This window comes from Xiphophorus couchianus, chromosome 12 (assembly GCF_001444195.1).
Source record: "Xiphophorus couchianus chromosome 12, X_couchianus-1.0, whole genome shotgun sequence".
NCBI lineage: Eukaryota > Metazoa > Chordata > Actinopteri > Cyprinodontiformes > Poeciliidae > Xiphophorus > Xiphophorus couchianus.
The window spans coordinates 3588003-3606079 of record NC_040239.1 but is presented as its reverse complement, the minus strand read 5'-3'; the positions used below and the strand labels follow the sequence as shown (position 1 = coordinate 3606079).

Sequence of the window (18077 nt, the reverse complement as noted above, 5' to 3'; positions counted from 1 at the left end):
GCCTGGATAAATCCTCAATTTCACCTTTGCAATCAATACAGAACGCAGCAGCCAGACTTCTCACCAAACCCAATAGATTCTGTCATATCTCTCCTGTTCCATTTTTCACTCCACTGGCTTCCAGGTGATTTTAAGATTTGTTTTAAAGTACTTCTGCTGACATACAGAACATTACAAGACCAGGCTCCTGATTACCTTTGTCAGCTTTTAACTAAATATTCTGCTGCTCATGGTCTTCGTTCTCAAACTCTGAATGTTTTGGTTGTTCCACCAACACGGTTAAAAACTAACGGGGGCCTTTCAGTCGGTGGCTGTGGAACAGTTTACCCTTGCAGCTCCGTTTTTCTGACTGGAGGTTTTTAAAAAGCAACTAAAACATTTGTATTTTCCCAGGTTTTTATCTCTTGATTTTACTGTGTTTCTTATGTTGGTTTAATGTTTTCTATTGTTTTAAGGCTGATTTCTATTGTGATTTATGATTTTGTGTCTGTGACAAGCACTTTATAATTAAACTCTACTTAATTACTCTAAGGAAGAACAGAAGTGGAAAACAAGGCAGAAATAGAAAAATCTAAGGAACACCAAAAAAGACAAAATTCCAAAACCAAACTCAAACAACCCCAGATCCTGACAGCATCTTTGTTTTTGCTACAACAAAAGGACGACATGACAATTTATTTGCATGCTTGTTATTATTATTGATATAAATGTTACTGACAGCACCGACTGTTGTCGCCATAGTGATAGAAGACAGGAGGAGAGAAAGAAGTTCCCTCACATTCCAGATGTTGCTGCTGTCTTGTGTGAATCAGGCTTTTTCACCAGTGTGGATTTTCTGATGACGCTTCAGCCCTGAGGAATGTTTGAATGTCTTCTCACACTGACTGCAGCTATAAGGCTTTTCATCAGTGTGGATTCGCTGATGACGCTTCAGCGTTGACTGATATCTGAATGTCTTCTCACACTGGTCACATCTATAAGGCTTTTCGCCAGTGTGGATTCGCAGATGAATGTTAAAATCACCCTTCTGAATGAAAGTCTTTCCACACTGATAACATCTATAAGACTTTTCTCCAGTGTGGATTCGCTGATGGCTGTTAAAGTGACTCTTCTGAATAAAAGCTTTTCCACACATGTCACAGAGATAGCGCTTTTCACCAGTGTGGATTCGCTGATGACGCTTCAGCCCTGAGGAATCTCTGAATCTCTTCTCACACTGACTGCAGCTATAAGGCTTTTCACCAGTGTGGATTCGCAAATGAATGTTAAAATCACCCTTCTGAATGAAAGTCTTTCCACACTGATAACATCTATAAGGCTTTTCACCAGTGTGGATTCGCAGATGAATGTTAAAATGACTCTTCCGAATGAAAGCCTTTCCACACTGGTCACAGAGATAGCGCTTCTCTCCAGTGTGGATTCGCTGATGACGCTTCAGCCCTGAGGAATCTCTGAATCTCTTCTCACACTGACTGCAGCTATAAGGCTTTTCACCAGTGTGGATTCGCTGATGGCTGTTAAAATTACTCTTCCGAATGAAAGCCTTTCCACACTGGTCACAGAGATAGCGCTTTTCACCAGTGTGGATTCGCTGATGACGCTTCAGCCCTGAGGAATCTCTGAATCTCTTCTCACACTGACTGCAGCTATAAGGCTTCTCTCCAGTGTGAATGTGTTGATGAATTTTCAGATACGTCTTCCATCTGAAATATTTCAGACACTTGTCACAACGATGTTTGTTCTGCAGCCTCTGGGTGGGCTGAACCTGCTGTCCATCACTGGGACCAACTGAGGCTTTATCATCATGGCCGCCTGGGTTTGTGCAGGTTTGGTTCTACGAAGGGAAGTGCAGTAATTATAACCAACAGTAAATATAATACACAAACACTTTGATAGTCAACAGCTTTATTGCTTTGCAAAGATTAAAAGCATCCTAACACATCTCCCCGTTTAGTTTAATCAAATGCAAAAAGTATAAATGTGCCTTTCTCTCAGGTAGACTAGAGGTCTGGAACCTGTGGCCCCACCAGTGGCTCCTTGGACATTTTATAATGGCTCCTAATAATTTAGTTAAAAATGCAGAAAAACCAACTGATGGTCTTTTAATCTAGGCATAATGACAAAAGTACATTTGAATAAAATGGTAAATGACTGAACTTATATAGATCTTTTCCAATCATGTTGACCATTCAAAGCACTTTACACTGGAGTCACATCCACCCATTCACACACACAAACTCTCACATTTATACATCAGTAGGGGGTAAGTGCCTTGCCCAGGGGTACATCAACATGTGCCAGGAGGAACCTGGAATTGAACCTACAACCTTCTGATCACAAAACAACTGCTCTACCCACAGAGCCACAGTCGGCTCATAGTCGTCAGTAATATACAACAGAACAATTGCATTGAATTTCCACAACAGAAGGACAAGAAAAGTTCCAGTTTTGTATTTTTTAATCTGTTTTTCTTGTCATTGTGTTGAAAACTATCCTATAATTTTACTAAATTCTCCACAAATATCTTCATTGATATGAATGATTATTTGAAGGCAGATTCAGGTTTTAATTTTTACATTTAACCTTTTTAGCAGTTAATATATTATTCAGGTGTTTTATGATAAATAACTATTTGTGAGGACAAGGATGTCTGTGAATCCGGGAGGAAGGTTAGTTCTCACACACACACACACACACACACACACACACACACACACACACACACCCTCATACTTATAGCAGTTCAGAAAACCCAAATGAAAATAAATGTCATGTTTTTGAGGTGTGGCATGAAGCCAGAGTACCCAGAGAAATCCCCTTTATGCACAGAGAGAACATTCAAAGTAAATACAGAAAGACTATTAAAAACAATAAAATAGCAATTAGTTCCCACAAGTTTTAATAACTAACCTCTTCCAGTGATGCCTTCTCTTCCAGGTGAAGTTTCTCCATTTCAGTCCTGCGTAAAACAAACATTCATAACATGGAAAATTGAATTTAGGATATTTGTGCAGCAGTGGCAGCAGTTTCAGGTATAGTTGAAACCATATATATATTAGAGACAACCTGATTTCACACATTATGATTTTCAAAATGTAGAATCATGTCATCACTAAAACTTAAACCTGTGAAGCAGAAATCATCCCTCTGTTTCATGATTCTCAGTTATTTCTGTTAAAAGTGCTAGAAGTTTACAAAGCATCTGTTTAAATGCATAGTTAGCTTAGCTTATGAAAACTTTCTAAATGAAAAACAGAAATGAAAACTTTTCAGAGAAATTAGGGAATGTATTTAATCCTGGCTGACATAAAGCAGGAAGTTAAGACCAAAGCAAATTATTATACATCAGTATGAATTATTACAAATATATGTGATAAAGAAATAAGCATTTACTTACAATTTCTGCGAGCCACCTCTTCAGCTTATCTTTGTTATAATATTTATATTTGACAGATGCTCTTATGGTTTCCATGGTAACATTGTTCAAAGGATTACAGCTCCATAAACATTTAACTCTCTATGTATTTAAAACAAAACATTCAGCCATCTGATTAGGCTAATTACAGACTTTATTCTTCTGTGCACCAGAAAGTTTCACTTAAATGTTAAATCTATTTTATTTTAACAGATCTGGAAACTTGTTATGGTGCATACAGTACTGTTTCCATGGAGACAGGTTGTTTGGATATTTTACATCTTAATGTAACCATAGTTGTAACAAATGACTATATTTGTTATGTTTTGTAAATGTCACTTCTTTTAAAACAAGCTGCATTCGTATGTGTGAGCCTCTGTGTTTATCCGAGCCTGCAGAAGCTAAAAGAGACGGAGGAACACAGAATTATTTATTCCCAACAGTCCCCCTGTCGGGCGGCACAAATATCACAGCAACAATCACTAAATGTGGTGCATATGGATCCTGAGCTAAAATATGGCGGCCCGTTCCTTCCGGCCGTCGTAGCCCCGTGGGCCCCGACCCGGATCGCCATGGTAACGGCCCGCAGCCCTCATGGTTGCAACCCCTGGACAACTAAGCTAATGTGATACTAAGACTGAAGTAACTAAACTAAACATAAAAGTTTAAGCAATTTATTGTAAATCATGAGAAACAAAAGTCAGACATTCCTGAGAAAGTAGATGTCAGGATACACTGCAAAAACACAAAATCTTACCAATTTTCTTTTGTAAAATAAAGGTAATTTTATTTCTACAGCACATTTTCTGCAACAAGGCAATACAAAGTGCTTTACAGGAATTAAAAGGAAATACAAAAAAATAACAAACCAAAGGAAAGAGCAAGAATAAGAAAAATAATCTAATGTTGATCTATTATATAGATCAACATTATATATAATGTAATGTATACTATATACATCTAGTTTATATATTATATATAAACTAGATGCTCCTGTTCAGTGTTGCAAGATCAGTATAAGTAAGTATCCTCTGGTCTAATTCCTTTGTCTATTTTGTAGTTCAAATATTTTAGTAAACTTGAAATATGCAAAACTAACATACAAGTAACTTTTTAGCAAGATATAGAGGATTGTTTTAAGTCAATAATTTCTTAATATGGAATTATTGGCAGATTATTTAACCTGTAAAAGCCATTTTCCCCATAAGTTAATTTATCAGCCAATAGAACTAGAACTTTGTCATCAATATTAAGGATTTACTTGAAACAATCCTCTATATGTTGCTGAAAAGTTACTTTCTAGTTAGCTTGTCTTATTTAAAGTGTTGTAAGATATTTGGACTAGAAACTCGACCAAAATGACTTTAAGTTTCCTGCTAGAATAAAAAATAATCTGGAGGACAATATTTAGATGAAAACCACAGAAACAGGTTGTTGTCTGCATTATTAACAAAAATAATCTATTTTCACAATTTTCAGATGCTTATTCCCATTTTGTGTGATACACTGCAAAAACACAAAGTCTTGTCTTTACATGCTGTTGCTGTAACTGAGCTCAGTCACTACATGTGCTACTGTAGACCAGTACAGTAGCACATGCTGCTGTATGCAACGTAAAACGTAAATATGTATGTTTTTTTTGCTCCCAGGTATTTCCCAGCATCCTCAACTAAGGAGATGCTGGATGAGTGGCGCCCCCTGCTGTGCGCCCCACGCACAGCAGGGGGCCCTACACAGGGGGGCCCCCTGTGCAGGGCAGAAAACTATTTCAAACAATATCAGTAGAAAAATTCAATAGAAACACAGAACGAAATAAATCTGCCATTCATCTAAGAAAAAATTTATGATTTTTTTAAGTCCCTCCGCCTCCACACTATTGTTGGAACAATGGTTCAGTCCAAAGTGTAGGAGGAGCAACAGCAGCTGAACGGTACCGGCTCCGTTAGAGCCGCTGAAGTGAAGAGCTAGCTGTTAGCTGCTAGCTGTTAGCTGCTAGCTGTTAGCTGCTAGCTGTTAGCTGTTAGCTGCTAGCTGTTAGCTGTTAGCTGCTAGCTGCTAGCTGCAGCACAAACAAAGAACCTTCCAGTAAGTAAATACTTAAAAGTCAAAGACATGCTACACATTTTATTTACTTTCACTGCTCAATAGGAAGAAACACATTAACAATAAAAATCAGATCAATATTTCATTACTTTGGCTGAATCATGATAAACTGCCTCGTTTTGCCTTAAATCAAAACTAGCTAAACTGGCTACATTGCTTTCATAGACTTAGCTTTTTTTCTGTGGAAGGTTTCCAATATTTCAATTACATTCAGCTCTCTAACTCTTACTTTAATAAGAACAGTTTGAACCTGGAGGGGCTGAGCGTTACCACTAGCCGACAGCTCAGTATGGGAGCCGAGAGCCGAGCAGCTGACGGGGAAAATTAATAAAGTTTGCCTTTATTTCTTATCTTCTTCAACGTAGAGCCTTTGAAACCACAAAATAAAACCTGAATATTTTCTAGAAAACTCTGGTGCTGAGCCATAAGTTCAAGTTATGATACTCCCAGATATTCAATTTCTACATGTTTGGGTTCTCAGCCATCCAGGACACGGAACACCCTCCGAACCCACCCGCCCCACAAAACAAGTTTAAAGCAACTGAAGTTATAATTTATATAACACATAACTTGTATTAAGAGCCACTGCAGTAAATCAACATTTATGAGGAATTTTATTAAGTGGAGTCACTCATTAAAACTTGTTTTTATCTAGATCGGTGACCCGGAACCAAACTCGTATCTAAATAACATTTGAATCTCAGTTTGAGTTCAGTGGATCTCAGCACGTTGAGAAAAACATATTTGTTATGCATTGCTACTTACATTTTGGCCCTAAGGCTTGAACACAAACATATTTTTGAACCATATTTTACGTGACATTAAACTTTAACTTTGCGCTTAAGAAATGTTCCTGTTTATTTCCCCCCAATAATGAGATGGGATTTACGCCCTTCCTTCAACTTCCAAACTTTTGACCATGTTGACCAACTTTTCCCTGTTTGAAGCAACCATTGGCTCAACTTCTTATACTTTATTAAAAAATCTTATAAATACCAAAATAATTTAAATTGACGAGAACCTGTGAACATCCGTTAATAGAATATTTAATGAGGCCAGCCTAATATTTTTACAACCTTCGCTGTTGAAGCTAAAGAATGTCAAAGTAATTGTTTTTCGTTATTTATTCAGCTTTAATTCGCTGGCAGCAAAACTCTGCAGGTGTTTAGAAATGACTCAAATACATTTTAGGACTTTGCTTCAGCAACACTTGTAAAACCTACAATGTTGTTTTGTTTTTTTCTTCAAAAAACAATCAAGTTCAATGATGGATCATAATATTGTGAGTTTCGTTTGGTTTTATCCAACAATTTTACTGGACGTTGTTGCTTGAAGTTCAGGAACATCGGTCGACATGCAGAACTGCTTCATTCTGTAGTAATACTCCTCAGACACCAGAGGGCGCCACAGCACCGGTTATAAAATGGCTTCACTATAAACAGGTTTGAACAATAATATAGATTCCGGTTTGTTTAGAGTTTTTCACTGAAACATTAAGTTTTCTATTTATATTATATTTCCCTTCCGAAAACATGTAAAATAATCTGATTTAGAAACATAAAACCTAACCAAACCAATCCATTAAAATATATATTTTAAATATCCAACAATTTCCGATTGAATTATTAATAAATGTTAACTTTATCCAACCTCTCACCATTATACACACACCAGCGACTTTATTTGCTACAGTTGTTCAAATTGTTGTTAATAGAGTTGTACGATTCTGTGTATTTTATTATTCTAATTTATTTTATATCAATCTGAAACCATGTAAATACCGGGCCGGTGTCGCTGATTTTAACACTGATATATCAAACTTCTGACCTTTTGGTGTTTGGTGCGTTTTCCTTTGACTTATTTTGTTCAAACTTTAAAGTTTATATTCTACAAAATACTTTAACATATTTACACAATTAACAGAAACAATTGAAATGTGTGTGCATTTTTTCCTAAACAAAAAAATATATAATTTGATATCCAATCAAAAAATCTGTTTTTAGTAAGAGTTGAGAAACTGCAGTACAAAAATTAAACAATATTTTGACCTTGTCATGTTAGTATTGATCTGATAAACCAACTTGGGAATCAATATCAGTATTTTGCATCTATCCGCCCACCTCTAGTTTCCAGCCAAATGCAAATGAAAGCATGTAGGTTTCTGGATGTGGTGAAGAAGATTAGCTGAAGTTCAAAACCTCAGAATGAGGAAGGAAAGAGACGTCTCAGACTTTGACTGTGCCGTTGTTGTTGGTGTGAGACCGGCGGCCTGACGGCTGACCTGCTGCCATTTTCACAACCAGCCGTTCCTCTGGCTTACAGAGAAAGTCTCCAGTGAGGAGGGAAGTTCTTAAGCTGGTTTATTTTAACACTTATTCAACTTTTTGATCAGGTTTTAATTGTGACTAACTACCTGTCAGTGTACGGCTACATTTTAGCAATAAATTAATGGAATATATTTTATTTTCCAAAGAATCAAATCAGAAGTGCGTTGAGAAACCAGATCTGGGGAAAGATCTCAGAAATTGTACTCAAGAAAGAGCAGCACTACTTCAACATATTTTACTGTAGTAAAAGTAAAACGTATCTGTCCAAGAAATTACTCAAGTAAGAGCAAAACATATCTGGTAAAAAGTACTCAAGTACTGATCAGATTATCAATCATTTAATATTTAAAAATGTCATCATCAGATGGACCGAAATATTAATTTAAGTGGAAATTTTACTGTAAAATGACAATGATTCATGTAAGGAGCAAAAAGTAATAATATTAGGCAAAATATTTTTGTCCAAATCAGTTTCTTTCAATAAAAAAATCTTAAAACTTTAACAAACTGCAGGTGTGTGTCTGGTGAAGTTTTGGTTAAAACATGTTTGTTTTTCATTCAGTGGGTAGAAAATCCAGAACTTTTACTCAAGTTAGAGTAGAAATACTTCATCATAAAATTACTGAAACTACAGAGTAGTAAAAATACTCCTAAAAGTATTTTTTTCAAAGATACTTGGGTGAGTGTAATTAGTTAGTACCCAACTCTGTCAGAATCAAGCCACCTGTTGCTACAAGTTCCAGTAAAAATCACCAGGACGCCATCAGTGTTTGATAACCGTTTATTTTCAATATACATTTCATTTGAAAAATAGAAATTCTACAATAAACCATTTTTTCTTCTCTAGAAAGACTCAAGTTAATTTAACAATAAAGTGTCAGTTTTCCTCTGCAGCTTTCTGACAGGCGGTGAACTAATAACTCCACTGGAAAACCTGCAGAGTGTTGAGTTGGAAAACAAAGTGAAGGATTGAAAATAGAGGGATCAGAGTGAGCATCTGTATGAAAACATGATCTTTGTGTGCTAATATGGAGACGTCAGCAATGATCCACCAAGTTTGGAAGAATTATGATGAAATTTTCCAACAGTCTGAACTCTATTCATTTTCCAGTTGGAGAAAAGTATCTTTTTTGACTTTTTTTCACCTTTGCGGTCACATTTAAACCAATTTCAGAGTTCAGAAGGATATTTTGTCCCGATATATAAAACCCTACAACTGAGATAGAGGTGCTCTTTATTATTACTATTCACACAAGCCAAACAATTGAAAAGTACTGAAAAATAAAAAAAATTGGATGTGGAAAAATGTGTAGGAACACTATTCATGTTTTCTGTCATAATTTAGCTGTTAGGTTTTATATGGAGGAAATTTAATCACATTTTTTACACAATGAAATTATAACCCTGAATCTAATCTGTGCAATTATCAATATATATTTTTTACTCTAAATGCACAAAAAAATTCATCCGCAAATGTTTCTTGAAAAAGGAAATTTTGGAAATTTTATTTTATGTTTTCAGGCTAATTTTTGAAGGCAAATTTCTGCAGGTGAATTTTTTGCAGTGAATTTAAAGTGTAAAAATAAAAAAAATGTTGACTAAATTGCACAAGATAAAAATTCAGTGTCATAAATTCAATTTGTAAAAAAAATCTGATTCCAATCAGATTATATTTCTTCCAAAATTTTGAAGGATATGTTTAAATTTCACTAAGCACTAAATGCAGGTTAGAAAATAAGATAAAGTTTATTAGTGATGTTCTTGTGTGTGGTTTGATCACCTAAAATATCCTTTAATATATATATAAAAAAAGTGATTTAAACAACCCATAAATCAGATGTCAGCTGATAAAATACACACATTCCTGCTGTGAACACAAGCCGTCATGAATATTATTTCCACATCTTGTTTCCTTCATTTCTTCCAGTTCAAATTGATCCTTTATGGGCCACTTAGGTACAGGAGTTTATGCAGCACAGTCATGTATTAATATGATCTGCATTCCCAGTTCAGGTTCCAGTTTGGATGAGAAAGGTTGGATGATTATGATGAATCAAATGGCTTCGACTCACATTAAGGCTGTTTCCCGTTCTTATTTCTTTCTTTTCAGAATCATTTCTAAAATTAGACAAATGGTCTCCAGAGTTGACCTGGAGAAAATCATTCCTGCTTTTATGTCATCTCCTCTGGAAAACTGTAATGCCCTTTTTAACTGCCTGGATAAATCCTCAATTTCACCTTTGCAATCAATACAGAACGCAGCAGCCAGACTTCTCACCAAACCCAATAGATTCTGTCATATCTCTCCTGTTCCATTTTCACTCCACTGGCTTCCAGGTGATTTTAAGATTTGTTTTAAAGTACTTCTGCTGACATACAGAACATTACAAGACCAGGCTCCTGATTACCTTTGTCAGCTTTTAACTAAATATTCTGCTGCTCATGGTCTTCGTTCTCAAACTCTGAATGTTTTGGTTGTTCCACCAACACGGTTAAAAACTAACGGGGGCCTTTCAGTCGGTGGCTGTGGAACAGTTTACCCTTGCAGCTCCGTTTTTCTGACTGGAGGTTTTTAAAAAGCAACTAAAACATTTGTATTTTCCCAGGTTTTTATCTCTTGATTTTACTGTGTTTCTTATGTTGGTTTAATGTTTTCTATTGTTTTAAGGCTGATTTCTATTGTGATTTATGATTTTGTGTCTGTGACAAGCACTTTATAATTAAACTCTACTTAATTACTCTAAGGAAGAACAGAAGTGGAAAACAAGGCAGAAGTGAAAAATCTAAGGAACACCAAAAAAGACAAAATTCCAAAACCAAACTCAAACAACCCCAGATCCTGACAGCATCTTTGTTTTTGCTACAACAAAAGGACGACATGACAATTTATTTGCATGCTTGTTATTATTATTGATATAAATGTTACTGACAGCACCGGCTGTTGTCGCCATAGAGATAGAAGACAGGAGGAGAGAAAGAAGTTCCCTCACATTCCAGATGTTGCTGCTGTCTTGTGTGGATCAGGCTTTTTCTCCAGTGTGGATTTTCTGATGACGCTTCAGCCCTGAGGAATGTTTGAATGTCTTCTCACACTGACTACAGCTATAAGGCTTTTCACCAGTGTGGATTCGCTGATGACTCTTAAGATGTGAGGAACTTTTGAATGTCTTCTCACACTGATCACATCTGAAAGGCCTTTCACCAGTGTGGATATGCTTATGATACAGCAGCCCTGAGGAATCGTTGAATGTCTTCTCACACTGACTGCAGCTATAAGGCCTTTCATCAGTGTGGATTCGCTGATGAGTCTTCAGCGTTGACGGATCTCTGAATGTCTTCTCACACTGACTGCAGCTATAAGGCTTTTCATCAGTGTGGATTCGCTGATGACGCTTCAGCGTTGACTGATATCTGAATGTCTTCTCACACTGGTCACATCTATAAGGCTTTTCGCCAGTGTGGATTTGCAGATGAATGTTAAAATCACCCTTCTGAATGAAAGTCTTTCCACACTGATAACATCTATAAGACTTTTCACCAGTGTGGATTCGCTGATGGCTGTTAAAGTGACTCTTCTGAATAAAAGCTTTTCCACACATGTCACAGAGATAGCGCTTTTCACCAGTGTGGATTCGCTGATGACGCTTCAGCCCTGAGGAATCTCTGAATCTCTTCTCACACTGACTGCAGCTATAAGGCTTTTCACCAGTGTGGATTCGCAGATGAACGTTAAAATCACCCTTCTGAATGAAAGTCTTTCCACACTGATAACATCTATAAGGCTTTTCACCAGTGTGGATTCGCAGATGAATGTTAAAATGACTCTTCCGAATGAAAGCCTTTCCACACTGGTCACAAAGATAGCGCTTCTCTCCAGTGTGGATTCGTTGATGACGCTTCAACCCTGAGGAATCTCTGAATCTCTTCTCACACTGATTGCAGCTATAAGGCTTTTCACCAGTGTGGATTCGCAGATGAATGTTAAAATGACTCTTCCGAGTGAAAGCCTTTCCACACTGGTCACAGAGATAGCGCTTCTCTCCAGTGTGGATTCGCTGATGACGCTTCAGCCCTGAGGAATCTCTGAATCTCTTCTCACACTGACTGCAGCTATAAGGCTTTTCACCAGTGTGGATTCGCTGATGGCTGTTAAAATTACTCTTCTGAATAAAAGCCTTTCCACACTGGTCACAGAGATAGCGCTTCTCTCCAGTGTGGATTCGCTGATGAGTCTTCAGATTTGACAGTTGTCTGAATCTCTTCTCACACTGACTGCAGCTATAAGGCTTCTCTCCAGTGTGAATGTGTTGATGAATTTTCAGATACGTCTTCCATCTGAAATATTTCAGACACTTGTCACAACGGTGTTTGTTCTGCAGCCTCTGGGTGGGCTGAACCTGCTGTCCATCGCTGGGACCAACTGAGGCTTTATCATCATGGCCGCCTGCGTTTGTGCAGGTTTGGTTCTACGAAGGGAAGTACAGTAATTATAACCAACAGTAAATATAATACACAAACACTTTGATAGTCAACAGCTTTATTGCTTTGCAAAGATTAAAAGCATCCTAACACATCTCCCCGTTTAGTTTAATCAAATGCAAAAAGTATAAATGTGCCTTTCTCTCAGGTAGACTAGAGGTCTGGAACCTTTGGCCCCACCAGTGGCTCCTTGGACATTTTATAATGGCTCCTAATAATTTAGTTAAAAATGCAGAAAAACCAACTGATGGTCTTTTAATCTAGGCATAATGACAAAAGTACATTTTAATAAAATGGTAAATGACTGAACTTATATAGATCTTTTCCAATCATGTTGACCATTCAAAGCACTTTACACTGGAGTCACATCCACCCATTCACACACACAAACTCTCACATTTATACATCAGCAGGGGGTAAGTGCCTTGCCCAGGGGTACATCAACATGTGCCAGGAGGAACCTGGAATTGAACCTACAACCTTCTGATCACAAAACAACTACTCTACCCACAGAGCCACAGTCGGCTCATAGTCGTCAGTAATATACAACAGAACAATTGCATTGAATTTCCACAACAGAAGGACAAGAAAAGTTCCAGTTTTGTATTTTTTAATCTGTTTTTCTTGTCATTGTGTTGAAAACTATCCTATAATTTTACTAAATTCTCCACAAATATCTTCATTGATATGAATGATTATTTGAAGGCAGATTCAGGTTTTAATTTTTACATTTAACCTTTTTAGCAGTTAATATATTATTCAGGTGTTTTATGATAAATAACTATTTGTGAGGACAAGGATGTCTGTGAATCCGGGAGGAAGGTTAGTTCTCACACACACACACACACACACACACACACACACACCTTCATACTTATAGCAGTTCAGAAAACCCAAATGAAAATAAATGTCATGTTTTTGAGGTGTGGCATGAAGCCAGAGTACCCAGAGAAATCCCATTCATGCACAGAGAGAACATTCAAAGTAAATACAGAAAGACTATTAAAAACAATAAAGTAGCAATTAGTTCCCACAAGTTTTAATAACTAACCTCTTCCAGTGATGCCTTCTCTTCCAGGTGAAGTTTCTCCATTTCAGTCCTGCGTAAAACAAACATTCATAACATGGAAAATTGAATTTAGGATATTTGTGCAGCAGTGGCAGCAGTTTCAGGTATAGTTGAAACCATATATATATTAGAGACAACCTGATTTCACACATTATGATTTTCAAAATGTAGAATCATGTCATCACTAAAACTTAAACCTGTGAAGCAGAAATCATCCCTCTGTTTCATGATTCTCAGTTATTTCTGTTAAAAGTGCTAGAAGTTTACAAAGCATCTGTTTAAATGCATAGTTAGCTTAGCTTATGAAAACTTTCTAAATGAAAAACAGAAATGAAAACTTTTCAGAGAAATTAGGGAATGTATTTAATCCTGGCTGACATAAAGCAGGAAGTTAAGACCAAAGCAAATTATTATACATCAGTATGAATTATTACAAATATATGTGATAAAGAAATAAGCATTTACTTACAATTTCTGCGAGCCACCTCTTCAGCTTATCTTTGTTATAATATTTATATTTGACAGATGCTCTTATGGTTTCCATGGTAACATTGTTCAAAGGATTACAGCTCCATAAACATTTAACTCTCTATGTATTTAAAACAAAACATTCAGCCATCTGATTAGGCTAATTACAGACTTTATTCTTCTGTGCACCAGAAAGTTTCACTTAAATGTTAAATCTATTTTATTTTAACAGATCTGGAAACTTGTTATGGTGCATACAGTACTGTTTCCATGGAGACAGGTTGTTTGGGTATTTTACATCTTAATGTAACCATAGTTGTAACAAATGACTATATTTGTTATGTTTTGTAAATGTCACTTCTTTTAAAACAAGCTGCATTCGTATGTGTGAGCCTCTGTGTTTATCCGAGCCTGCAGAAGCTAAAAGAGACGGAGGAACACAGAATTATTTATTCCCAACAGTCCCCCTGTCGGGCGGCACAAATATCACAGCAACAATCACTAAATGTGGTGCATATGGATCCTGAGCTAAAATATGGCGGCCCGTTCCTTCCGGCCGTCGTAGCCCCGTGGGCCCCGACCCGGATCGCCATGGTAACGGCCCGCAGCCCTCAGGGTTGCAACCCCTGGACAACTAAGCTAATGTGATACTAAGACTGAAGTAACTAAACTAAACATAAAAGTTTAAGCAATTTATTGTAAATCATGAGAAACAAAAGTCAGACATTCCTGAGAAAGTAGATGTCAGGATACACTGCAAAAACACAAAATCTTACCAATTTTCTTTTGTAAATTTTGTTTTCTTAAGAAATACTTCATCATAAAATTACTGAAACTACAGAGTAGTAAAAATACTCCTTAAAGTATTTTTTTCAAAGATACTTGGGTGAGTGTAATTAGTTAGTACCCAACTCTGTCAGAATCAAGCCACCTGTTGCTACAAGTTCCAGTAAAAATCACCAGGACGCCATCGGTGTTTGATAACCGTTTATTTTCAATATACATTTCATTTGAAAAATAGAAATTCTACAATAAACCATTTTTTCTTCTCTAGAAAGACTCAAGTTAATTTAACAATAAAGTGTCAGTTTTCCTCTGCAGCTTTCTGACAGGCGGTGAACTAATAACTCCACTGGAAAACCTGCAGAGTGTTGAGTTGGAAAACAAAGTGAAGGATTGAAAATAGAGGGATCAGAGTGAGCATCTGTATGAAAACATGATCTTTGTGTGCTAATATGGAGACGTCAGCAATGATCCACCAAGTTTGGAAGAATTATGATGAAATTTTCCAACAGTCTGAACTCTATTCATTTTCCAGTTGGAGAAAAGTATCTTTTTTGACTTTTTTTCACCTTTGCGGTCACATTTAAACCAATTTCAGAGTTCAGAAGGATATTTTGTCCTGATATATAAAACCCTACAACTGAGATAGAGGTGCTCTTTACTGACACTGAACAAAAACAACCCATAAATCAGATGACAGCTGATAAAATACACACATTCCTGCTGTGAACACAAGCCATCATGAATATCATTTCCACATCTTGTTTCCTTCATTTCTTCCATTTCAAATTTATCCTTTATGGGCCACTTAGGTACAGGAGTTTATGCAGCACAGTCATGTATTAATATGATCTGCATTCCCAGTTCAGGTTCCAGTTTGGATGAGAAAGGTTGGATGATTATGATCATCTTCTACCCACATCATAGAAAAATACACAGGAAATGTGACCGACATTTACAGAAAATTATCACTTTTTAAAAATCAACAGAAAACAAAAATATGTTAATAAAAAACAGTTTGGAAGAAAAGGTGTAAAAGATTTGATTATAAACAAACAGAAGCAATCAAATCAGCACACTCAACTGTGCTCTGTTAACTTATAGTTAATTATATTAAATCTCTATTTTACTTCCTTTACAAGCTATAATACAGCACATTTCTTAAATTATTGCAATTCTAGGAAAGGACAGAGAGAAAATCTCAAAACTCCAAGAATTATTTGTTCATAATAAGATTTGAATCTAAAACAAGAGGTAGAGCTATAAAAACATAACTTTCCTGCTACAGGAAAATGTTAGAGTAGTTCAGTTTATATAAAAAAATCTGAAAGGTCATATTTGTATTTATACATATATATATATATATATGAGTGTATAAAAAGAGATGGGACGGCACTCCATGTTTAGTGAGAGCGCTGCAGCATTTACTGTGGCAGCAGTTGCATAGATCAGCAGTAAGGAGTTATATTTAATCAACAAGTGAGACTGTGAAGGTGTGAGAGAAATACCAACATGACGGTGAAGACAGACGTACTTAAAAATTATCCCTTTTTCAGTCCCAGCAATTCAAAACAAACCTCTTAAAATCATAAAAGAAGCAGAAAGTTAATATTAATTTGACAGGAAGCTGCAGGTTGGTGGTCTACAGCGACGTTTCGGATCCCCGGCCCCTCCAGTAAAACGTGTCTTCGTCTTCCGGCTCCATGTCTATCCTGATCTGAGGCACTGACTTCAGCGGGGTCATCTCCGGGCTGAAACACAAACCCCCGCTGTCAGGACACAAGAAAAAAAACTGACGCTGTCTGAATTTATCTGACGGTAATCAAAAAATACACTCTTACATGGGACCTATAACGCAAAAAGTTCAAAATTCATATTTTGAAAATTTTTATTCTTCCATTTTGGTCTATAAAACCCCACCCAGATGTTTTTTGGCAGTAAATTAACGTTTTTTGGTGTCTGGAAAATGAGACGGCAATGCGCCGTTACCTAGCAACCCCAGCAGAGTTCCGCCCCTTACCTAGCAACCCCTGCATAATTCTAGAACATCTGGTCAGCTGGTTTTATTCCTGTACAATGGCTGCTGGAAAAGACGTGTTTTGGTGTTGACTCACAATTCAGAAACCACATGCTGCATTCCCTTTGGTTGTGCAGGAGGACCTACTAATGCTTTTCAAAGAATTAGTTCTATAATTCCGCATCAGTTTGCAGCCAGTGAAAATGATGACTTGTGGGGGCGTGGCCAGCAGCAGTTTATTTGGATTTAAGGTGACAAAATGACCTAAAAAGGCTCATTCTGCATAAAAAAACAAAGAATAATCTGAACAATAAATAACAGGCCACATTTAATCCTAGGATTTCATTTGAATCCGTCAAAGTGAATCCGTCCCCTACAGTGATGACGGCTGGTTTGATGTCATTTTTAGAAATACTGCGGTAGAAATATATTTATTCATATGCAACTTTGCAGAAATGTTGTTTTCTGATGGTTTTTCCCTGAAATCCTTCGAATTAAGCCAAACCTATCGAGTCCTTTTCTGTCAAAGTGACAATTGTAACAAATATATGAAAACATCTTTATAAAAGTCACATACTCCAGCTTGAATCTAAACAAATAATTAATATTTAATCAACAATTCAGCATTTTTCAGGCGCCAGACGAATCTTTGCCAAAAAGAGTTAATGATTACACCAACAAATAATCATCACAGAACACAGCTTGTAAAACCAAGAAAAGATCAGTGAAAACCTGTGAAGTTTGTTTCACGATCTTCATCCGCAACAGAAAATATATCAGAAGAATATTTCATATGTGGTTCAACTTCCTGGTTAAAACAAAAAGAAAGAGGCAAAACGAGGAAATAACTTAAAATCTAGAAACAGCAACTTTTTGGATGCAAATCTTACTTTAGGATTTTCAACCCTGAATTGTAATTATATCATTTTTTCGGAGATGTCTGTACCTCGGGTCATCAGAGTTAGAAGCAATTTGGCTTCAGATTCAACCAACAGGATTACGCTTACACAATCCGACCTTCATACAAAGTTCAACATGACGGAAATGAACAAAGAAGGTCAAAGGTTTTGTTCTCTAATTTTCAGAAATCAATTTAACTTTCAGATAATAATTGGTGACGAGCGTAAACCCTGCAGGAAGGCCAGCAAGTCACAAATCGGAAATATGGACAAAAAAGTCAGATATAAGCAGATTTTGAATTTTAAAAAGTCCACTGTAGGCCAAATTTAAACAAAAAAAGTCGGTTTTCTGTGTCTCGTGGACAAAAAAACTTAGAAAGTGGTCGACATGTGGACAAAAAGTTGGATATAGGTCAGATTTAAACAAAAAAAGTTAGATATACAGTACAGACCAAAAGTTTGGACACACTTTCTCATTGAATTCATTGAATTCAATGAGAAAGTGTGTTCATACTTT

The 18077-nt window shown here is 36.5% G+C and overlaps 2 protein-coding genes and 2 long non-coding RNA genes across 10 annotated transcripts in view; 1 reads left to right on the top strand and 3 right to left on the bottom strand.

The window, feature by feature from the left end:
• Positions 1 to 673: 673 nt before the first annotated feature.
• Positions 674 to 13921, bottom strand: LOC114154137 (zinc finger protein 239-like). Of its 4 annotated transcripts, none has more exons than XM_028032956.1 (5): positions 13863 to 13921; positions 13376 to 13424; positions 11377 to 12311; positions 10992 to 11124; positions 674 to 1438 (listed from the first exon to the last, which is right to left on the bottom strand). In XM_028032956.1, the coding sequence occupies exons 2-5, from the start codon at positions 13415 to 13417 to the stop codon at positions 809 to 811; spliced, it is 1740 nt and encodes a 579-aa protein (XP_027888757.1). In that variant the 5' UTR covers positions 13418 to 13424; positions 13863 to 13921; the 3' UTR covers positions 674 to 808. The 4 variants fall into 4 exon arrangements, with proteins under 4 accessions (XP_027888757.1, XP_027888758.1, XP_027888760.1 ...); XM_028032957.1 differs by having other exon boundaries at positions 11461 to 12311; XM_028032959.1 differs by lacking the exons at positions 674 to 1438; positions 10992 to 11124 and adding an exon at positions 10735 to 10982 and having other exon boundaries at positions 11403 to 12311.
• On the bottom strand, positions 1654 to 3456 carry LOC114154149 (uncharacterized). Its single transcript, XR_003597498.1, has 3 exons — positions 3398 to 3456; positions 2911 to 2959; positions 1654 to 1834 (listed from the first exon to the last, which is right to left on the bottom strand). It is a non-coding gene; the product is annotated as an uncharacterized LOC114154149 (long non-coding RNA).
• On the top strand, positions 9524 to 16019 carry LOC114154150 (uncharacterized). The gene is made up of 2 exons (XR_003597499.1): positions 9524 to 9879; positions 15535 to 16019. It is a non-coding gene; the product is annotated as an uncharacterized LOC114154150 (long non-coding RNA).
• LOC114154134 (electrogenic sodium bicarbonate cotransporter 1) overlaps positions 14834 to 18077 on the bottom strand; it is a 58500-nt gene continuing 55256 nt past the window's right edge. For 3 of the 4 annotated variants that reach the window (XM_028032946.1, XM_028032947.1, XM_028032948.1), the window contains one exon: positions 14834 to 16395. The gene's annotated coding sequence lies outside the window, so the exon portion shown is untranslated. Of the gene's footprint in view, positions 16414 to 18077 lie in introns of all 4 variants that reach the window. The other variant, XM_028032945.1, reaches the window with a different exon arrangement.